The sequence below is a fragment of the Falco naumanni genome, chromosome 8 (genome assembly GCF_017639655.2).
Source record: "Falco naumanni isolate bFalNau1 chromosome 8, bFalNau1.pat, whole genome shotgun sequence".
Classification (NCBI taxonomy): Eukaryota; Metazoa; Chordata; class Aves; order Falconiformes; family Falconidae; genus Falco; species Falco naumanni.
This window is the reverse complement of record NC_054061.1, coordinates 12108495-12132229: the sequence shown is the minus strand read 5'-3', so window position 1 is coordinate 12132229 and position 23735 is coordinate 12108495. Positions and strand designations below refer to the sequence as shown.

At 49.8% G+C, this 23735-nt stretch overlaps 1 protein-coding gene across 1 annotated transcript in view; it reads right to left on the bottom strand.

Moving 5' to 3' along the window:
* Nucleotides 1–1035: 1035 nt before the first annotated feature.
* Nucleotides 1036–23735, bottom strand: part of ADRB2 (adrenoceptor beta 2) — a 37400-nt gene continuing 14700 nt past the window's right edge. Inside the window, exon 2 of the mRNA XM_040603860.1 lies at nt 1036–4596. Within this exon, the coding sequence (XP_040459794.1) occupies nt 4562–4596 (35 nt within the window). The 3' untranslated portion in view covers nt 1036–4561. The remainder of the gene's footprint in view (nt 4597–23735) is intronic.

The following is a 23735-nucleotide window of genomic DNA, read 5'->3' as shown; positions in this document are numbered from 1 at the left end:
GATGCTGAGTGTTTGTGGTTCAGAGTCATACTAAAAAGTGGAGGTATGGCACCACGGAGACCTGCATACCGGTATGCAGCAGTTCGAGACTGTCTCTGTGCCTTGATAAAAGACATACCAAATTCCCCTGGCAGCTCTGCATGCAGGTGCCACCAGAAGACCAGTCCCCAGGCTGTGTGGTGCTGCCTAAAGCCCCGTGCTCCCTGGCAGCCAGAGAACGGGTTACTGACAGATGTAGCACAACCACTGCCTTGAGCATCTTTATGTATTAGGGCGCTCTAGGCCCTCCAACGTTGTAAATTGGGATGATTAATTGTCTAATCACGAATTCTGTTGGAAATGTGTCATTTTGATTCTTTTGTTGTTTGGGGACCGAATTCTTCCCCTGACAACTGCTTAAGAAAAGCTGTAATGTTGTCACTGCCACCCTACTCTGCCATCCTGCTCCGCATCACTGGGGAGAACAGCTGGGGATTGAGAGAAGGAATTAAGGAACCTTCTGCTCCATCACTGGTCTGAACTTTGGGCAAAGAACCGGCCCCTGGGACTACACGCTGCCACACAGGAGACTCCAGATTCCTCTGTTGTGCAACCTGTGAAACCCTTGGGAGACTCAGCATCCTCTTTCATCTGGGTCTTTTTATCCTCCTTGGGTTTTTTGACCTGTCCTCCTCCTGGTTTGCTCATGCAGGACTGGTACCTGCACAGACTGCCTTGCTGTCCCTCAGTGCCTCTCTAGCCTTGTCCCACAGGTGCGTGCCCACAGTGCCTGGAGATATTGCAACCCATTGCCTATCAGCATCAGCGAGCTTCATGGAGAGACGCTGCAACCTGCTCTGGTGCACTTTATGTTCTGACTTACCCTGGCTATTCTTCTTGCATTCAACCTCCCTTCCAGGTAGCCCCAGCACCTCCCCACAAGCTGCCCTGGCAGCCACAGGAGCACAGTGACTTTCTGCTCCCACCATCCAGGTGCAGGGCCTTCCTTCGGCACCACTCAATCAATAGTGCAAAAAAGAAGAGTGGGAAGAGGAGGACTTTTCATTCTTTATTTGTAGGAACAATTTGTTCGGTGAGAACAGAGCTCTTACAATCACAATGGTGCTCCAGCCAAGCGCTGTACACAGAATCCCCATGCAAGCGCTCCACGTGCGCCGAGCCTGCCGAGCCCCCGCGCTGCTGGTGGGGCACGGGGATCCCTCTGTGCCCAGCCACGGTTCCAGCTCACACATACGATTTCCAGGCAGGACAGACCACAGCTCCCTGTCACGGCACGGACCTCTGACCCCCACCGATCCCAGTACGGCTGCACAGGCAGTACTGGAGCATCACCCACCTCCATTGCTCAGTCTGGGCTTTTGCTGAAATGGAGACTTTGTTGTGTACTGTCCCTCGCAGTCGTTGGTTCCCCACGGGATAGGAGAGCTCATTGCCAACACTGGTCCACTTTCAGACACACCTCAGTCTCTGCCCCTTTCCTGTGCCCCACGTGCCTTGCAGTGAGGGAGAGAGCAGCCCTAGAGCCACTGGGGAGACTGGGCATTGCCAGAGGTCCCAGCTGTTTCACTGGTGGGTACCGATGCCCGACAAACTCTGCACAGCTGAATTGACAAAAAGACTCATTCTGTGCCGAACTATGGGAAGGACAGGGAGTGGCAGCAATCAAGGAGCCAGAAAGGTTCTTGGAGGAGCAAAGAGGAGCGCTGGTCAGGTGGTCGAGACTGACTGGGACATAATGAGCAGCAGGTATTTGAAGAGCATCACTAGGAATAATGGAATGAAGTTTTCAGGAGGAAATGCAGGTGGAATACTAATAGCAGCTCCTGACATGGACTACAGAGCAATCTCCCAAAGGACAGCACAATAACCCTAGTGTCAGGACAGTTAAAAATAGGCCCAGCACACCACCAGTAAATGCAATACATGGAACAAGCCTGAAGGGTCATAGGCAGATGGATTCATAATACATGTCTTCTATCTCCAACTCCTACAACTCTGCAAGGAAGCAATCAGCAGTAAGCAGGTCACTGCTTTTGGGCCATGCTGGCAAATTATCAGAGCAAGTGTACCCATTTCACTTGCTGCAACCTGCTCTTGCACACGAAAGGATTTGTGAGAAAAAGGACTACAACGATCGCATGCATGTCTCTAACCTAAAAACTATTCCCAAGGGCAGTGTTTCCAGTACATAACAAGTGACTGGAGCCAGCCAGGAATCTTCTGAGGAACAGGTTTTGGTTGGGAAGCATTTCCATTCAGCAGCCACACAGGTTTGGACAAAGCCTTGGTGGGGCATCTCAGAGGGAAGGGTATGGGAGAAGCCAGGCTCCCTTCGAGCAGCCAGGACCTCTGCCAAGGGATGCCCAGGCACCCTGGCTCCCTCCTGAGCGTGGCAGCTGTGGGAGAGCAGCAGGGCACTGGAGACCCCCCCTTCTCCCAGAGAAACGATTCCCCTCTGCAAAGGCCACACAGGCTTTCCATAAAATGGGATGCCTGGCCGCAAGTGGATGCTGCTGTTGTGCCAGTTTTTTAGCAAAATGGGACGGAACAAGCCAAGGCTGAGCATGGCCCGTTACAGCACAGCTACAGCATTGTCTAGAGAGGCTTGTGTCTGCCGGTCTCAAACCGGCTGCGTTAAATGGTCTGTACATGGATATCTCTTTTGGACAGAGCAGAAAAGGGCGTTAAACATCTGTGAGCACCCTGGTAGCAACTTGCCTGGCTGAGGATAGGGCCCCCTGCAAGTGTCCAAAGCCAGGATGTACACACAGTAAGTTTGCTTCGTTACAGCTGGGGGTGCTGAGAGGGCACGATCCGGACAAGCAACTTGCACAGAGGCACATGCCCTGCACAAGCACAGCTGCACAGAGAAAATCTGGCTGGAGCAGCAGAGCTTGTGCAGCCAACAGCTGTCCTGCTGTCCTTCCCAACAGAGCTTTGCCCAGCCTGTTCTTAATTCTCGAAAGATCAAAATTGCACACTGACCCCAGGGAAAGTATTTCTGGTTTAATTGAAGCCTTTTCCTCCTGCCTCATATGCAGACCCCACATGCATGCCCGGATCCGGCCCGCTCAAGGCAGACACCTGCCCCTTGGCCCGCTTCCATCGCACAGACACGCGGTACACGCTCCCCTTCTCCATCCCCTCTCGGATGTGGATGGTTGTGGGGAGGGTGCTCTGCTAGCAGCTTTGCATCAAGCAGCAAGGAAATAAATAAATAAATACAATTGCACATGAGGGAAGGGGTATGCAGCTGGAAGGCCAAGAGAGAAGGTCTGAGATAGGGCTCCCAGTACGGTTCAGTACCAGCACATTTTGCCCAAGCCTGTGGGAGCAGCTTGGTGAACAGAGACCTGCAGCCACCCAGCTGGGCATGACAGTCTGCAGCTGGGACACCACCTGCAATTAAAAGGCGCATATTTTCCTGTGGTTTTGAACCAGTTTTTCCTACTATTTTCTACCTGAGCCCCTGCCACTGCCTCCGTCTCTCTCTCTTTCTCTGCTTAATGAGTTTTTTACAGTCCAAGGTGCAGAAGCTTAGCGTGCAGCCTGCTGGTGCACTCACTTCCACAGCTACAGGAGAGGGAGGATGCTCTGTAATGTTTTGGGGCTGGGGTGTTAAAACTTGGTTCCCAAGCGTGGCTGGTCAGGTTAGCATGTGACTGCTCACAAGTAAAAGGATCGCCAGGTTCAAGCCTTTCTCCTGTCTGAAGTCCAGGCATTACAGCTGCAGATTTGTTGGTGTAAGGAGCAAACAAAGGCCACGTTACATCTGCACTGTGCAACGTCAGCCTCATCTAGCAACAGCGCTGCACTGGGCATCACGTTGTGCACTGGGCAGGATTTGCCCTGTACTAATACTTCTGCTTGTTTGTGGGGGCCTGGGCCCCACACACAGTACACGCAGGCCTAGAGAGAAAAAGAGGTAGACAGAGAAGACACCAGAAGGACAAACAAGCACAGAATAAGTCAAAGCAGTCTTCCACGCTCTTGCTTTCTCAGTTGCGGTCAGATTCCTGTTTCGTCTGGAGCCCCAGCCAGCACGTGGACAGGCAGCTGTGAGCATGTCCTGCCAGTCCACTGACCTGACCACAAGGCAGAGACCTTGCTGTGCCTCTTCCAAACCAGCCACTGGAGATGGCCACATGGTCCTGGTACCCTCTTCCCTTTTGAAAGTGCTTTCTGAGGATGCTGTGCCAAGGAAACCCGTCTGCACCTTTTGTGGTGATTTGGACATTTACCTCCTTCAGTTCAAAGGGCTCCTGTAGCTTCTTTCCAGCGCTGGTTTCATATGCAGTGACTCCTGCAAAGTGCCTTTCTTAGTGCCAGTCCACCATCTGTGTCCTCCAAGGCTAGCAGAGCCTTTCCTGGTCCTCTAGTTATCCTTCATCAGCTTCTCCTTCAGGTGATGCACAATGGACTATGGGTTGGGATGAAGACATTTGCCAAGGCAATCACTTCCCGCAGCATCCCCAGGCTCAGAGAAGCAAGGCCATGCTCCCACTCAATCTCTTCAGAGCCCTCATGAGCTCAGGATGGTGAGGAAGACAGGTCAGCCCATTCAGCTCTCCACCATTCCTGGGCACCCAGGGATCTCTATGTGACAGAGAAAGAAAGAAAAAAAGCATCAGTTTAGCATGGCTGGGGTAGAGAAGGGATTCAAATGCTGAAGGTAGGAAGAGAAATTACACTTCCCCAGGACTTGCTGATCCTGCCTGGTGTACACCATGTCCACTGGCTCTGTCTTAGCCTTCAGGCACCGTCCCCAGATGCTATGAACACCCCTACTGAAGCAGCCAGTGGTTGAATGAGCACCAGGAGCAGCCCACTCCCTCCATGCCCAGTGGTGCCCTGCCCAAACATGCTACTGGGTGCTGGTGCTGCACCTCCTCCAGCTGGGTGAGCTTCTGCCCCCATGTTTTCAGTGATGTTTCTACAGTGCTGTTATACTTCTGAGCTGTGTGAGTGGGATGATCAACCAAGGCACTGGGCAGGGGTTGCAGCCCCTGGACTGCTGGCTGCTTTAGTACCTGATTTTCCTGCGGTACTACCAAAAAGCAAAGATTCTTTGCATGAAATAATCAGAACAAACAGATGTCTCTCTACATATACACTCAGGTCAGCTGCCCAGGAGATAAGAATATATTTCCTTCTGGTCTTAATATCTGTGAATCTACAAAAGGGAAGAAACAGGGCTTTTTCTTGATTGTGGAGATATCTGAATGACAGACACATTAGATGGAAAAATGGGAAATTAATCTTGAGATAGAGCAAGGAACAAGTACTGGATATGCCTGTGTGCTTTTATTTATTTGAAAGTGATATTTTAGTAAGCACATGTCAAAGATTATTGTCTGTGGGGAGCGGGGAGAAAGCAGCATTTAAAACCAGAATGGATCTGCAGAAAGGAAAAAAACATATTTGTTCTTTGGGAACACAATGCCTCTCTCGGAAGAATACTGGGTATCCAAAATGAAGTTGTATTTCTTGCGCAACTCAAAGATGAAGTTCCAACATGAGAGAGATGATTTGCAACAATGGCAGTTGCTAGCATCTCTTTAACGACTGCTCACACTCCATCCACCCTGCAAAGTGTGTCTGTCCGTCTGTCCTTCCTTCCTTCCTTCCTTTCCTTCCTTCCTTCTTTCCTTCCTTCCTTTCCTTCCTTCCTTCCTTCCTTCCTTCTTTCCTTCCTTCCTTCCTTCCTTCCTTCCTTCCTTCCTTCCTTCCTTCCTTCCTTCCTTTCTTTAGAACCACACACAGCCCAGTCTGTACCGCACCTTATTGCCAAGAAGGATTCTACTTTGCACCAAAGAAGGAAGAAAAGTGCTTCAACTTTCTGTTTCCTCCTCCTAGCTCCCCCACCCCATGGATTGCAATTACTTCTGGTGCAGCCTGAGCAGTGAAGTGTGGGCTGGGGCTGGCAATCGTTAAACACTGGGATAAGGAGAAACTCATTTGCTAAATCAGCTGGATTTAGATGATTTGGACTTGTTAATCACTACTGTTCAGTTTTGTTCATGAGGCACTGTAGGCTATCAGAACCTAAAGGCATCACAACTGTCACCCGGAAATCTTGCAAACCAGGAGCTCTTTAGAAAATTCCTGAGATTTCCCATGTGGAATAATAGCAGCTCCACATCTCCAGCAATTTCCACAGGCAACAGCATGGAACAATCATGCAGCATGGGATCAAAGTCTGACAGTTTAACCAGGAAGGAAAGCTATACCCAAATATGAAGTCATGACGATGAAATCAGTGACTTTCTGCAATGCGGTATGCTAAGCATGCTGGAGTTTTTCCAGAGCAAAATGGGAACCTCTGAGTGCAGCTTTTCTGCCCTTTTTCATCAGCTTGAAGCCAAAGGGCTCTTCTTCGGCTACCCTATAGATGGGGCTTGTAAACTTACAAGGAAATCTGAGCCATGCTGTAAGGTCCCAGGGCAAAGCCACTATTGCAGAGAGTTCAAATGTGAAAGGAGGAGGGAATTCTCTAAACAAATTGCATGTCTGCATTCAGGAAAGAGAGCCACGAAGCAGAGCAAGGTTATGTTCCTGACTCTGCATCCCTCAGCCACTGTGATTTAATTGCCTGCTTTCCTAATTGGAAAGAACTTTGCTCTTTGAAGTGGTGTTACTAAACACCCTCATCCCTCACAGGCCAGTTCCCAAGGTCCTGACTTAGTTCTTCCTAGGAATCCAAAAGAAGTCAGTGTTTCTTGATATCTAGATATTTTATGACATGATTATTATAAGTGACTTTCTGGTATTCCAAATCCAAGCCATGCACATGAGTTTAGATAGGAGGCAGAAGTCCAATGTCCTCTTCCCACTGCCCCGCTGGATGAGCTTCACATTCAAGCTCCAGTTTCTATGGCAATAATCACAGTTTTGTTTCATGACTGGTAAACTCTGTCGCTCCCTGCCAGCAAACGCATCACGTCGACTGAGTTATTCACCACTACTGAGAACAAAAGAGGTGGGAAAACTGAGCGCGTGTTCCCTTAGCCCTCTTGCATCTCCACAGGGCCAGATTCCAGGTGAGGGTGCAGACAAGGAGGCGAGTGTGAGTGAGGAACATCCCACCTGCTGCAGCTCACAGGTTCTACCTGGGCTGTCAAAACCCATGGCTGGAGCTCGGAGCAGCCATCCATCCCCATGGCTGTACAGCAGGGATGTGGGAACCATTCAGTGCACCCAGCCGGGGTTCCTTGGGGCTGGGAGCATGGAGAATGGCTTGTATTTCTCCTGTCTGTTGATGATAGCTGTGGCTGGAGCCTTGGATAATAAGTAGAAAGGGAAGGACTGCAGTTCCCCTCTGGTTTCTGAGGTTCTCCTGCTGCCTCCCACCTCTGCCACCATGGGAAAGGCTGAGAGATGGGTAAAGCATGGCCTCAACTTTTTTTTAAAAAACAGAAAGAAGGTGAGGGCTTATTTCCCTGGGACACCCATGGCCCCATCCTACTCTGCAGCACCTCCAGGCTACCCAGCAGTTCACAGGGACCCCATTTTGACCTGGTGGCTTTAAAGCAGTTATGCCACACATGGCTGCGTTTCACTGTGTGCAAACCGAGCCACCCAGCGCAAACGTGTACCATTAAGAAAGGAAGTCACTTACGAGCAATTAAGAGATTGGCCAGATGCCAACAGAAGAGGGGTGTAAATCAGCTTGTCTCCACTGGCTGTAATGGGGAAGGGCTGATGGACTCTGAGGCAACAACTGGGCTCTCTAACTTCCCAAAAAGCAGCCAACAGAAATGCAGGCCCTCCTTGCCAAAGTGTCTTTTAAACAGCAAGGTTGTTTGGGAAGCCCTACCACTTCAAGTGGAAATATCCACTTCTCATCTCCTTCTGCTTAAATCCACAGCCTGCAGGCTGAAGCCACAGCAGAGCAGAGAGGGGCCAGCACCCCTTTTACAGCCAGGCTTTCACTTCCAGCCCTTTAGAGAAAAGGTGGGAAAACTAGACAAACAAGTAAGGATTAACACTGAATGCTGCCATCACAGAATGCCTACAACAACTGCTTGTGTCTCTTGGAGAAGAAAAGTGCAGCCAGCATCTCCAACCCTCCAGACTAGCTCTTAGCACCAGTTGCAAGCGCAGCCCCCCCACATGCCCCTCTGTCTTCAGCTAGGACCACCAGTTCCTCCATGGACACCTGCATGGTATCCATCAGGAGATGAGGGTACCTCTGTCTTGCTCTCCACCATCATCATCATCACAACACAAGCCAAACGGTCAGATTCATCCCTTTATGACTCTCCTGGAATAGTGACAGGCAATGAGACTAATCACTTTACACAGGAGCATTGATTTATCCCTTCTTTTCATTAATGACCTACTACATGGAGCTCTTTGAGACGTAAACTGTGGTGAAGGTACGTTGTGTCATTTCCATCAACTTAATACCAGCAAAATCCACGGAGTTGCTCTCTGTCATCACCACTGTATCCCAGAGCAAACCCTGGCCTGCTGTTTAGTAACAGTGCTAGGACATGCTGAGCCCAACTACTTTTGCTCTTGTTCTGGTGTAAATCAGCAGCAACATTCTGAAGTCAAGGGAGTCTAACTTTCCTTTAGACTGCCATTACGGTGCTGACGTCAGTGGAACAATTTCAGATTTATGCTAGTGTCATTGAGAAAGGAATTGGACCTAATGATTTACACCACTGTAAAGCTGATGTGCAAGGGGAACCAGGCTGGCAGCACATAGCCTTGTCAGGCACTGATGGAAGACAGGGCTAGCTACCCAAATAACGGCATAATCTGAAGAATCCTTATTTATGGGCTCCGAATGTGTGCGCGCACGTAGGAAGGAGGTTTGGAAGATGGCAATTAAAATAAACAGCAGATCACTTATCCTAAACATCTGCCTCGTAAAAGCAGAAAATCAGATGTTGCCCTGGAATGCATGCTATTTGCTGCTCCAAGTAACACAGAGGGAGCACAGCTTGCCTGACCTCTTCCAACATTTCCTCTGCCCTGAGATCTGAATTCCTCAGGGTTCACAAGTCAAAACATAATATTCAAAACAGAAGTCAGCTGAAGAAACTCGTAGACGCTGTTCTTGCCCGTTGCCTGTTCACCTGTGGGAAGCTTGGATTTGCTCATCAGACAAACACGATGAGAGGGATGGACCACCCACATCCCACAAAGCAAGGGATGTGTGGAGACAGGCCACATGCATTCATCTTGCTAACCATGTAGCCAGCTGGATATCACTAATTTAAATTCCTTTATATTGTTCCAGTACAGCCCTAGAAGAGGTGGAAGTCTAATGATGAAATCACTTTTGGTCATTAGTCACAATACATCCCAGGCTCAAGGGCAGCCATTCTGATGCGTGAAGTTCTGGTGAGAAAGTAAAATGACCTTTTCAATCAATGGGAATCGACTATAACCCACATAGTCACAGCGAGACTTAAAAACATCCCCTAAGGGACGTTTCCCAAGGGGTCAAGGAAAGGATGAAGAGGAAAAAAATTCACTCCTTGGCCCTAGGCTGTAGATTGGCAGTAGATTGTCTTAGTGGTTTACTAAGTGGTTTTGCAAATCTTAGATTTGCTTCACTCAATTTGAGACGTCTGTGGAAATCTCCATCCGAGCTAGTCGTCCAGAGGAATGGACACTCTGGGAGCCCAGTCCTCAGACTAGTGTCACCACCTGCAAGGCAGCTGAGCGGCTTTTCCCCAGAGCATCAGCCGGGTTCAGGTGGAGCGAGGGCAGGGCAGGAGGGGATTTCACTCCATCGCCTTCCTGCACTCCAGCAGGCGAGACAGTCTGTCAGCCTTGCACTGCACAGGCTCTGCATCCAAACAGGGGCTTCCAACCTCATGAAGTCTGGCACGGGCTGCCTACAGATTCTCCCCTCTTTCCTTTCCTGCCGCTTCAATTTCTCCGTGGAAACTCTTGCTATTTTATCATGTTTCAGCAACCTGTCATCTACCATTTGCCAACAGCTCTTCCTATAACCTTTAAATAGCATATGTTAAAAGTGCAGAGTGTAAAAAGAATCCTAGGGTACAACAACATGAAATGAACCATCAGTTGCTTCTTCACAGATCAAGATAAAGTAAGAACCAGTCAATGCATGGTAAGAAGCTGAGTTGTAACATAAGGGCACAAGGAACCCCAGAGAGTACCGATCCCAGAGTTAGGCTACTTTATGAACATCCTTAACTAAGAAAGAAAAAAAAATTACTTCTCAGCCTTTTTAGTTTGCTGTAACCCACACCTCTGCTTTAGGGCATATCTGCACCTGGCTGTATGGGGTGATGTTCTGAGTGACACACGGTGATGCTACTTGTTTTGTTGCAGGGCTCTGACACAGCATCTTTCCTCCACAGAGCTCATCCATGACCCCTAGGTACAAGTCACAGCCTTGGGAATGCTGGCAGTGCTTTTAATACTTCAGAATGCATCCATCAGCTCAGGGCTTGTCTTTCTTCCCTGCCATTCTCCCCTGCACCAGTTGGTGCTTCTTTTACACTCTTTCCCCATGAGCTCTCCTATGGGACAGGGTTCCAGCAGCCAACGCAGCAAAGCCAGACTTTGACAAAACTTCCCTAGTGTCGGTTCCCTAGTGTCGCATGTCCAGCTCGCTCCCTGCTAGCCAGGCACCAATTTAACTTCACATCTCCACTTGTTGGTTGTCACTGAAGACCTAAGTCCTCTTTCTCCTTTACCACCAGTTGAAGAACACAGATCTCCCACCACTAGGATATCACCCAGATCTGCCAGGGTCTTGGTAAAGATTACTGGGTCTTAAATTGATGCAGATGCCAGTTCCATCATTAAATCTCAAACCTGCATCTTCATTTACTTTGCTGAAAAATAATGTCCTAATCAAATTCTAGACTTGAAGGACTTCTTTTTTTCCTGGCAGAGGATCATCAAAGTAACTCTGGAAAGTGGCCAGAATGTGAACAGCTGCAAAGCAACAGGATTTTAAAAGCGACGTTATATTATTTCTCTCTCGTTTGCTTGCCCCAGCTTTTCTGAGGGGGTTGTTTGTTTCCTTTTTTGAATTTTGGGGAAGTTGGAAGAACATTGTTTGCTTCTTTTTAATCGTTGAACAGATTGAAGGTGGTTCCCAACAGAGCAACAATTCTCTTAGAAACTATTAAATAAACTGTAAAATTCTGCAATCCCCCAGCAGGAGCTCTTGACTTTGGAGAGCTGGAAGCCTTGTGTAATGCTTTTCTGGGATTTTATGTTTTTTTGGCAAATCATGATTTTCCTCCCTGTGCTTTCCTGACGACAGCGCAATGCGCTAGGGCATGTGCTGCTATTGCATACTCAACTCTTTGCAGCTGATAGACTTCACTCAAATCTTGCAACTGCGTAACTACCAGGGCAAGTGGGAGGACTGTAGAAAGGGAAGGTACTTTCTGAAGCCTTAATGGAAGAGGTTTACTCTGAAATACTGCATGTACACATGATGCAAGTGTAAAATACCCTGTACGTGGGATCTCACTATGCTCTCAAGGTATGGGAACATGTCTTCATGACTATGCAAAAATCCACATCCTTTCGATACTCTGCAAACCTGAAATTATGACAGAGGTCAGAGCCCTGCATGCCAGATAATGTAAGCAATGCTTTTGCCTTAGGTTGTGGCACACTGTAATTTGCTTTCCTTGGTGTGAGGCCAACATAGTGCAGACCTGTCCTTAAGCTGGGCTTACACACAGTTTCCTATGCAGTTGTTTCAACTGATACAGACTTAAACCCAAACCAAACAAGTTCACAATGAGTAGAACATTCCTCTCCCTGTAAGAACAACAGAATAGCCAAACAGCACCCTCACTCCTCCACCTGCCTCTGTACTTCACACCCTGTCAAAAGGAAGGTGCTGGGGTGGGATTTCAGCTCCTCTCCTGCCACAAGCACAGGACACAGCTCTGAGCAACCTGCTCTCACTGACCGTGCTTTGAGCGGGGGGTTTGGATGGGATGATCTCAAAAGGTCCCTGCCAGCCCCAGCTATCCCGCAGTCCTGTGAAATACAGCAGGTAGGAGCACTGCTGTGTGCCAGGCTCAGAAAGCCATGCAACATGGAAAAGGATATACATGAAGACACCACCATCTTCTCTTTCTCGCCAGCCAGCTGTGAAAAAGCAAAGACTTCACAAAGGCCTCCTAATTTTCCTATGAACTGTCTGGTTTCTGCCCTCTGGGCAGCACACTGAACTTGTGGGGCTGCCAAACACATTAGCTGCCAGGCTGGTGCCAAGGGGCATTCCAGTGACAGTTTCCCTAAGGGCTCCTGAGGCTCCCAGTGAATTGCAATAGCAAGGAGCCTTTTGATTAAGTGTCACTGGCATTTCAGTGCCAAGGTGTTGGTGACATGGGCACTACCAGCTCAAGTAGAGGTCCACCACTGATTTCTTTACAACTCTGTTTTTCCCATTAATTCAGGAGTTCTCCATTTTCCGGCTGTGCTGTGGTTTGCTGCTGTGTAGGCTACGTGCAAATGAACAATCAAAAGCGCCAGCCTTTGATGGAAGCTGCTAAACTGAAGGCAGCCAATTCTCTGATGAGATTGCACATCAGGGTTGTTTCTCAGGTTTGACAAGATTTGGTCCCACTTAGGGTCAAGCTGTTCCTTAAAGCTCTGCCAATTTCCTTCTGGCCCAGGAGTATTTGAAGTGACAGGCTGCCAGCCCCAGGAGACAGAGGTGGACCACCATCAAGAGAGCCAAATTCAAGGGCCGTTAAGATAGAGATTAAGCCCAGGTTGTGCCCTGCCCTGCTTTTAGATGCAAATCTATATATAAGAATAGCAAACGATGGTCCTCTGGATGAGAAAGGGCCAGGGATCTGAGAAACATGACAGAAGTGGCCTATCAGCAGGTCATTCGGTGCTTACCTGTGAATGCCTGGAGGGGTTTCACACTGAAAAAAGTCCTACGTTTCAAGAAAGAACCATTTGTGGACATTTGGCTTCAAGCAATGAAAATCCTTCTCCAGCCTTAGCGATGTCATCACTTGTGGAATTTGGGTCTGAACTCTTGATTTCCTCCAACTGCTTCAAATGTTCCAAGGGTTTCTGGGAAACCTTGTAAATGGGGTTTGGGTGGTCTGTTTAATTGTTTTATGCAAAATAACCTGGGGTCTGGGGAAGATGCAGAAGAATTTTTATTTTAGAAAGTCCAACAGTGTCACGGGGCAGCTCTCTGGTAACTCACCGAGCACTCAGACAGGGTTCGGTTTTCAACCAAAAAAAGCAGGGATATCTTCTCCACACTGTCCTTGTGACATGGGGAGACACTTACACGAGAGGATCTTTCTCAGTCTGTTGAGTGACCCCATGAGTTGGCAGCAGCCACCACAACACTCCAGTGCTAAATTGTTCTTAAAGGTCTGATTGGAAGAGCAAACACGGGGAATTAGGAGTAAAGCTGTCAATGCCAGGTGGCTTAACAGAAACCATCATGAAGCCACCACAGTGTCCCACAAGGCTGCCTCCATGCTCTATTGGTGCAAGGGTCCAACAGGTAACAAGCAGAAGCAAATCTGCTCCCTTTCCTTGTAAAAAACTTCCTTTTTACTGAATAAAGTGGGAAGAGTGAGCTTTTCCCATGCCTTGCATATCATTGCTAGTAAAGAGGGGCTGAGTCACATTCAGAGATCCCATACACAGCCATTGTGTTGGCTGGAGATAAGGGAGTGGGGAAGAAGGTCCATATCTCTGCTTCCAATCCACTGGCAAACACCCAAACCAGCTGTCCCATGGTCGGTTAGAGCACAGAATCTCTTTTTGGAGGAATTCGGTGCATTTCCTGCATGCATACACCCATAACTGACAGTCACAGCTCCCCAGACTGTTGTAAGCTGAATTCTGCCACCTTGAACTGAGCATTTCCAGGGTGGCTGTCAGGCTTGAACACGGGATGGGGACACAGGTGGAATTCAGGCCAGGTGAAACTGGGTATTACCATCTCCCCCTTCAGAAACACAGACACTTAGCATCCCCGGTTTTGTGCTTTGCTGTGAGTTTTTGTCATGTTGCTGTGGTTCTCTTGAGACTCTTCCTGGGGAGAAGAGGCAGCAAGAGAGTGCGAGACACAGAGGACATCCTCAGTGCCTCTCACGTGCAGCTCTGCGGCTGTCCCTCTCGCAGGCGCCGTTCCCATGCAAGGCTCCAGTGCGGATGATCTCTGATCCCAAGGGCACGAGTGGAACAGCCTTGGATGTGGGAAATGGTTTACAACCAAGTCCCTTATCCTCAGGCAGCCTACACACCCCACGCTAGCCCCAGGGGCTAGGCAGAGTGCAGGGGGCACCGAACCAGCCGCTTCCAGCACACTTGTTAACGGCTGTGCCTTGCTGAGCTGCCGCAGACGCTGGGGTCCTGCTGGACAGGATTGGTGTGTGGCAAAGCCTTCCTGGGGAAGGACACGGGTGGCTTGTGTGCATCCACCTCCAATGCTCCTGCTGCCCAGCCTGCCTCCACACCCCTCTTCTGCTTCCTTGAATAAAGCCAGAACGTGACGTGCATCGGACACAGACCTCATGTGATGCCAGAAGGGGTCTGAGGCCAGACAGAGGACACGGCTCCCGTGACCCTCCCCGAGAAGGAAGGAGGTGCCTCTGCAGCCCCCAGCGCCGCTGTTGGAGCGTGGTCCCGCTGGCGGCTGGGAGGAAGGAGGAAGGGAAGACATTTGCCTGTTTACATCAACACAAAAGTATTTCCGTCATTTTCAAAATGGTGCGTTTCATCTGCTGATCTTGAAGCAGTCAGGAAAGAAGCATTCTCTCTCCCACCCAACAGGTAAGGGGCTAGGATCCCACCAAGGTCACGTAGTGAGCTGGAGCCACTAGTGATATAAGTCTGGTTTCCAAATCTCTAGTCTTCAGCCAACTCTCTGGGCAGCTCTGACATTCCCTGATGAATGTGTGAGCCAACAGTAATGCTAGTTTATGACTAACATGACTAATGAGGTAAGGCGGATACTAGTTTAAACTCAGAGACATAGCGGATACCATTTCACCCACAAATAAAATTCTTTATTCAAATAAATCCCTTCCTTTCCCTTAGAAGAACTTGTTCTCCAAAACTGTGTATTATCCACCTGCTTGACTTCTTGGGATTGGGATGTGGCAAAGAGGACAAGGGACAGGGCAGCTGCATGAGAGGCAGTTAGGGGAGAAATTCAGTTCTTGCGATTTCACATCATTGTGTTACACAATTTTGTATTTAGCGATAGGATCCAAGCAGTGGGACAGGTCACAAGCGGCTGTTCCTAAATATGACTTCAGTGATGCACGTTTAAGCATCACCGCTTGGGAAGGAAGGAGGAAAAATTCACCAGTTTCTGTTCTGCCCCCATCCTGCAGGAGGGGGACCACATCCAGGGATGTGGCAGCATTTCAGGGGCTGCCCAGGACAGCGGGGGTTTGCTCAGGGCTCAGGCTGCCTGTGAACAACAGGTTCACAGGGCAAAAGGGAAGCTTCTCTGATGAATGAGAATCAAAGTAGAACCTGGTGAAATGTTAACGCTGCAGCAGGGCAGGAAGCACTCTCTTCTCAGGAGTGGTTACAGGGCTCGTAAAGGTCAGGGTTTCTTTATTAGAGCCTTAAATTTTGACAACATTTGACCTGGCAAGGTATTGCTGCTGCCACGGGGAAGTAAGAGATACGCTGGTGCCCCTTGGGATAGTCGATGGCAGCTCGAAAACTTGACGCTGGCACGAACGTTAGCAGCTCAGAAGGGAGCAGGCAAAGAGAAGAGGGGAAAGCAAACGAAGGAAGGAGAAGAAAGAAAAACCACAGGTTCCTGCGGTTTACTTAAGGCAGACTTTGGGGGTCCTGTATGGTTTGCTACCGCTTGGGGAAAGGCAGTTATGTAAGTGTAAGTGACTCAGCACAGAGAAACCGTCTGGAGATGGCGCGTCCTTCCCCTCATGTGGCAGCAGTGACTGTGACTAACAGAGTACGTAAATAACACAAAAGCAGCATTGCCGTCCCAGTCACAGCCCTTTCTCCATAGCCCTGCTGCGCAGTGACTGTCCCACAGGACGTAGCAGGACACATTTGGCTCTGAGGAAGGTGGAGGTGGCATTAACCTTCTCTTAGCTGGCATCCTCCCTGCACACCTCCCTAAGCCGCACGGGGCACAGCAGAAAGCAGCTCTCCACCACGCAGGCGGCTCTCAGCCTGTTTTCTCCACAGCAGCGGTTTCTCAGTTTCCTAAGACTAAAGAAAGCCTGGAGACTCCTGAGCAGCAGCACAAGTGGCCTGCTCTCATCCAGCCAGAGAGCAATCGGGTGTCAGAAAAGGACGTGAATGTGGCAGAGCCATGCGGAACTGCAGAGCACCGCACCGGAACAGGACCTGAGGCAGGTGGGTCCCCACCTGATGCTGTCTCCCACCTAGGAACAAGTGGAAAGTCTTATCTGAAAGGCTGAGCAGCACGTTATGCCCCTCAGACAGCCTCCCTGTAGACTGTTTCTGAACTGCCCACATGCATGACTTCAGTGCAGAGCATCTATCGGCACTCCTTCCCATCTCCTCCTCACAGCACTTCAGTCTAATAAAGAATGAACTTATTTTTCGCTTCACACAAAAGCAACCTAAAAGCAAACACATTCTTTTCACCCTGTGTATGCTGGAGTCACACAAGCAACTTGAAGGAGAGCCTAAGTGGCAATTATCTGCAGTCATGGTTATATCACAGGTATTTGGAGGACACCACTCCTGGGAAGTCCTGCGGCTCTGTCATCCGATTAAATGGGTGACAACCATGTTAGAAATACATAACTGTGTGGGCAGGGAGGGACACGGAGCCCTAGCCATCCTTTATTTCTCTCTTGTGCAACAAATCTCCAGTAGCTTTTCCCAAAGTGGCTCCGGAGCTTAAGTCTCATTTTCAAAATTGCCTTGGATAATCGCTCACTCAGGAGTAGATGCTACTCTATGACAGCAAGTCCAATTCTTTTTCCCTTACCTTGCTCACACACATCAAGGGTGGAGCACAGAGGTTTGTGCCAGGGCTGATAAATACTCCCAGGGTTTACGGGGCTAAACCTGTGTGGAAAACACTCTGCCTCAGCGCGGCTGAGTTCGCACTGCGCTTTGGTTTCCTGCATCAAAGCAAAGCGACAGGCACCCCAGCGGCAGCCGGCGTGGTGAGGTGCTGCACATGGCTGATGGTATCGCAGGCAGACACAACACGGCTGGCGGGCAGCCGCCCAGTTCTGCAGCGCAAACAGCATGAAGGCAACGGCCAGGAATCCTCGGGTGGAGCGGGCACTACACCTGGGTAAACACAACCACAGCAAGAAGGCCTGTTTTCCCAGAGCCCAGCTTCCAGCTGGTGGTTGCAGCGCAGCAGCCCTCAGGGGCTTTTCTGCTTTGCTCTCTGGCAAGCACCTTCTCCAGCGAGTGAGCAAATGGTTGGCATCTGCCACAGAGATATAAAAAGACTTCCCTGCAAGGTGGAGCTTGGCTTGTTGATGATCTCATGGTTTCAGTCATGGTGACCTGCTGCACTTGATGGAGGCACCCCTTCCTCCAGTGCCCCTGCCCTTGCCCTCCTTCAGCAGCAGCTACTTCTGCCTTCAGCTGAGTTTTCAGCCAGGGAGGCTGTGATCACCTAGCCCATCCTTTCCAGTGCAAATCCCAGCTGCACACAACACAACAGCAGGACCTGTCCTCCTGGGGCCAGAAAGAGGGCTAGAAGTCAGACAACCCTTGCAGAAGTTAACCAGAGGAGAGGAAAAGCCCAGCAAAACCTCTACAGGAACATGCAGAAACGTCAGAGGCAGAATCTTCAAGGGACATTGGGTTCTCACTTCATATTTTCATACATTTTCATATATTCATATATTTACTGTAACTTCCCTGCTCTTTAGGAAGGCCCAGATCTTAACCTCACAGCATCATGACCCTGCAGCAATCACAAGCTGTGCTGTAAAGCCCAGCTGTAATGTGAAACCCCATTTAAAAATGGATGGTCCCAAGACTTCTGCAGGAATGACAGCCCTGGTATTTATGGCAGGTCCAAGCGGCTCAGCTCTGACGGTCTGATGTGGAAGGGCTTTCGGGTTTATTGTATTTTAACTCAGTTGCATAGTTATGACAGTATTGAAATCTGAAGGCTGCCAACTACTTACAGAGAATGACCAGCAGCCGTGTAATGTCTGATTCCTCCACATTTGACCCCGCCGTACAAGGGCTCACCACGGTGGCTGGAGGACAAAGCAGGGCTCAGGGTCACAGGAGTATCCAGCTGCGTGCTAAAATGGCCAATAAAGAACCCGTGATATGCAATGAATGAAAGAGTGGTTTCTGTGGCATGGAAATCCACCCAGAGGCAATCCGTGTGGAAATCATAACTGAGCTTTTCATAAATTACTGGAAGTCAGATGTTAACAACTTCCATGTAAGGAAGATAAAAGGTGGAGCGGGTGAGATGCACACGTCTATTCAGCTCTATTATTCTCACCTCAAAAACCAGTCCAGCCAGCCCTTAAATCACTCAGCAGCTCACCTCTAAATTGTCTCTCTCATTAACAACGAAGTGTTTGTTATTTGCATTGCCATCCTTCGTGGGAGCTGTGGATGGGGATGAGGATGCCTGCAGTGAGAAGCACGGCACAGGCACAGGACGAGCTGCGCAGCCAGGGCCCCAGCCTGCCTCTGCTGCCCTCCTTGAACAGGGCTCAGGACGAAGGATCAAAACAGAATAACTGTGAGCAAAGGGGTAAACCAGCGGAGACACAGGCATAGGAAATGGTGTGCCTCTGGGCTCTCCCAGACTCTTCTGTCCGGGGAAGAGATGGGCAACCCATCATCCTGCATAGGGCAACCCACCATCCTATGCATAGGGCAAACATAGCATGAAAAAAACATTTTGGTGACTTCTGAGCACAATAATCCCATCCCTATGCTCACACTACAGCAGAGGAATCCTTCAGAAGCGCACAAAGTGACCTAACAGGTCTAGTTCCTATTAGTCATTTACTTGTAACAAACAGGAATTGGAACTCCTGGCTAAAATCACAGGGGGGGTTCCTCAGGCAGAGCCATAGCTGGACCTGGCTTTGCTGATGCTATAATTAGCATGTGTACACAAAAGTATCCATTAGCATCTGCCGACTGCTCTGGCCCAATTTGCATTGATGCTGGTGATGTAATTGCCTCCTTAGCCTGAATTCCTGTATCTCCCAACAGAGGAATGCGGCATCTCAGGATGAATCATGAAAGAAGCAAGGGGGAACGGAAGAAAGCACTCTGCAAACACAACCTTTTTTGTCATCAGCTGAAGGAAAGAAATCTTAACGCATAATTAGGGTTAATGAAAATGGGAAACTTTCACAGGGGATGCAGTCACTTTTAGATTAGGCAGGATTACTCAAGACTAACAAGACAGTAACAAATACAACACAAAATGGCTTTCTACTGCTACTAGGTGCTACTGCTCTCCGTAGTGAGACTTAATGACCTAGTGCTAGTTACAGAATCCTCGCAGCACTCTTGGGTAAGCTCTGGCAAACTAACAAAAGGGTTTCATCGTAAGCGAATCTGGATCAGGCTGAGGTTCAGATTCCTGCTGCAGAAGCCAAGAAATGACAATGTCTGGCAGTTGTGAAGCATCTTCTCTCCACAGCCCTGGACACCACCTGCAGAGACATTGCCCTCCCGGGCACCGGGCACCTGGCAGGCTCCATTTTGCAGACAAGTGCGCCGAGGCACTGAGATGTGAGATGAGTCACTGCAGCGGAGAGCAGACCTCAGCGCTCTCAGTTTCTAATCTGGGTCCTGTATCGTAGATGTTTGTCACTGTGGAACAGGGTGGTATTTTTGTGCTGTATTTCTTCCTCAAGAAGCACCCCCACATGAAAGACTCTGTGCTTCAAAGAGGACTGAGGTCTTGAGGAATTATGTACAAAGTCTGCACAAAGATTTTGGCACTACCGAGTCAGTAACAGCACAATCTCCACCCAGAGGCAATATAAATATAACCCAGGCTGCTTTTCAGGGACAGCTACAGACACCGGAGACTGGGGGTATCTCCACGTTACTCCAAGGGCACCTTGCACAGCGGGACAATTCCAGTCCAGATCTGTACCGTGGATAGGTTTGCACCCCTAATACAGCCAGGGCCCTGCCCAGGTCCCGGTCCTGCTAGGCTCCCGCGGGGGGTCTGACTTTCCTTGGGGCACAGTGCAGCTGCGGGGCCCTCTGCACGTCCTCCGGGGCTGCTCATGGCAAAACCATCTCAGCAAAGCGGCGTTGATGCTAGCCACATGGCACGCGCTCACGTTGCCGCAGGCACTGGAAATAGCATGGCCACAGCGGGCCCGTTTGCCACGCTGGCAAGTGTGCATGTTAGACATACCAAGAGAGGTGAGCTACACCGCCCTGTTCCTTCCAAACCACAGCTGCTGGCTGGCATGTCTTGCATTGTGGAGACACCCCAAAATAATAAACAAAAAGCAAATTAAGAGCAGCAAAACTTCCGGGACTGATGCTAAAGCCCAAGCAGCATCCCTGGTGCCACCCAGGTACCCAAGCCCTTCCCACAACTCTCTTCCTGGGAAAACCTCGTCTCCCCACTTGCATCTTGCAGCTGCATCTCCCTCTTACCACCAAGGCCTGCACTGAGGCCGGGAGACGGCTGTCCTGAGTTGTCTCCATAGCCGTCAGACACGCTCACTGCAAAGGCACGCACGGCTGCAGAATGACAAACGCCCACTCCACACCTGCCCCGACCGTGCCTTGGCAGGCAGCAGAGCAGCCCCCGAGAAGGAAGCGAGGCTGCTGTTCATTTCAGAGGCAATCATCGCTCTACACAAAGCTTCAACAACTTGGGAAGGGACCTGGGGACTGAGAGGAAATCATGAATTATTGCTTTACAGAATCCTGCCCTGCACCAAGGATTGGGAAGGGACTTTCCAAACACATGGGTTTGTCTTTGTGTCTTCTACAAGGAAAAAGAAGAAGAAGATGCTTCAGGAAGGAACCAGCTTGTAGGACTGCAATGCCCTGGCTCCAGAAGGAGAAGGATGAAAAATAAGGGAAATAAAGATGGTATATCAAGGTAGACAGTATGTTTTTGGAAATGAATACCAGGCTTTCCTCATACGTTGTCCATCACTGGTTTTCTCTGGCCACCTCTATCTACACGTGGAGGCTGCTAATAGAAAACACATTAAAAATACATTTTTTTTAAGCTACCTTCTAATTCTTTCAGCACTCATGGACATTGGAAGCCCCAGCTAATGCCAGCCAGAGAACAAGCAAACACTACTCAAGCATGTCTGCCCTGATTCCCGAATCAAGATGCTGATCTCCCAACCCGTGGTTTTTATTCAAAAAGCAATGCATTTGGCAGGAGCTCTTTTCTTGCCCATTTGATTTGTAGTGCCTTGGGGGACGCTCAGAAGCACTTCATCCCATCCATAGGAGCTCATCCTTCAAAAAATGCCACATTTTTCACCTGATTCCAGCAGAAGTCTGCTGGGAAACTAATTGCCCTGTGTGCCTGTATGGCACAGCCCTCAGTCCCCCTGCCCGCCCAGCCTGCTCTGTGAAACCCTTCTTCTCCCCACCACCCACCAGCCCAGGAGTTTGGCTGGTGGCTCCCCCAGCCCTGCTCCACCGTACCCTCTGACCTGACAGAGAGGCTGCCCTGCTTGCCATGACGTAACTCAGCCCGGTGCTCCCTGGTGCTGGATGAAGCCCTGTGAGCTTCTCTGGATTCCTACCAGCATACAGGACTGTGTGGGTGCCATGGTGCCTGACGGGAGTGCCCGACTCTGAGACCTCCAGAGATTTTCTGTCCTTGCAGGCCCGAGTAGGCTGCTGGAGGCAGGTCTTTGCCCTGTCTGCATGGCTGAAACAGGGTCTCTCCCCTTTCCACCACCAGAGCACCTGCTTGGATTGAAGAAACACCTTCCTGATGTGTCAGGAGAGGCATTTCACCAACAGCAAAGACCACTTCCATGCTCAGAGGTTTTACACGTGGATGCAGAGGGCAAAGCTCATTGCCAGCACAGGAAAGGCAATGTATCCTGGTCTGCCAGGCATGCAAGCTCCCATGTAGGCATCGTGTTGGCAAAACACAGCACTGATGCCAAGATTTCCCTCTGAGCTCACTGTCTGGCCCAGCAGCTGCTGGCTCCTAGGTCCCCACCTCCAGCTGCGTGAGCTCCTGTGTTGATCCCAGCAGAGTGAAGGGGCATGCAGCTCCCTGCTCCCCATCAGGGCAGCTCTGGGGGGCCTTCCACTGCTACAAGGAGATGGAGGGGAAAGTCTCAGCAGAGGCCACAAATAGCTCAGAATGGAGGAGAGGAGGGGATGAAAGGTTTTGCCTTTCCAAGCTGTCATGACGGGAAGGGAACGGCTGGTGGGCACGTTGGAGGGGTTACAGACAGGGATGCCAGAGGTGCAAATACTCTGCAATAGAAGGGTAAGATGCAGATACAGGCACCAAAGCACAAACAGAAGAAAGCAGCAGGGAGCAGCTGGAGGCACAGGGATGCCACTGGCATCGTGGCTGAGCTCTGGAGCTGGGAAATCCTGCGGGCTGCAGGACAGAGCCAGAGTGCAGAGGCACAGCCTCTGCATTTGCACCTTGCCACCACTCCCAAGGAGACGCAAGGCAAGGCAATGCCTACACAAGATGATTCCATGTCAACTTTCTTTGTTCGCTTGTTTGTTTAAAACCAAATCACCCAATTTTGTGCTGTTTGAGCTGTGACAGCATACCCACTGCAACGAATCACATGAAACCCATTGCAGTTAAAATGACAGTGAGGTCCTGAATGCATCTGCAGCGATTTGGCTTACGCAGTCATCTTCCTCCCTCTTTATCACACACACACACACACCCCAACACACACAGCTTGTCCCCATGCTCTAGCAGGGTTAGGTAACCCATGGTCAGCTTTAGGCCACCTCATGACCATCATTGCTTTTGCACTGGCTGGAATGGGAGACAGGAGAGAGACAAATATTGGAATCAAGACTGTAACATGCAGTACAGAGAAGGGACACCTCCATCCAAAACCAAGGCACAGGACAGTCTGATCCTGTGGGTGATGCTGGAGTGAGAAGCAGAACACCAGGGCCATCCCTGCTCCTGCACCACCATGGTGTGGTGGGACTGCTCTGCAGTGCCCTGTCGGTCGGGATGTGGCACTTTCCCTACACTGAAGAAAAAAAAACTAGCAAAGACAGAAACAATCCAGCTGTTTTATGGAGCACCTCAAGTTTGCAGTGGGAGTTTCCTCCCACGACAAAATCCCTGGCTTTTCTTCCCTCTCCAGCAATGCAAAGGAACCATAAAGTTGCTGTAATGAGCCTGCTGAAAGTTTTGGCTGGCAGGGGAGAATACCCGAGCAGCACAGCACAGGTGTGACATGCTCTGTGCCTTCTCCAAGATCGGGTCAGGATGGGATGTGACTAGGGGCTGGCTTGATACTGCTGCCTTGTGACCCCTGGTCCTGAGGCTGGAAGAGTGGAAAGGTGAGCCCCAGGCTGGATGCCCAAGGCCAGGATTTGTTGGATTTTTACTGGACAGGAGGATCAGTTGTCACTTTTTCACTCATCTCCAGCGGAAACCCTCTCTACATCCCTTCATTAGGTCTGAATGCCCTGTCCCAGCTGTTTTAGTCATTAGTAGGGACAAGGCTCTGCTCACTAGCATAATTTGAACACCTAACTTGGGCCACTTAAATCCTTACTTGCAATTTGCAGATGCTGAAAGCTTTTGCTTGCATACC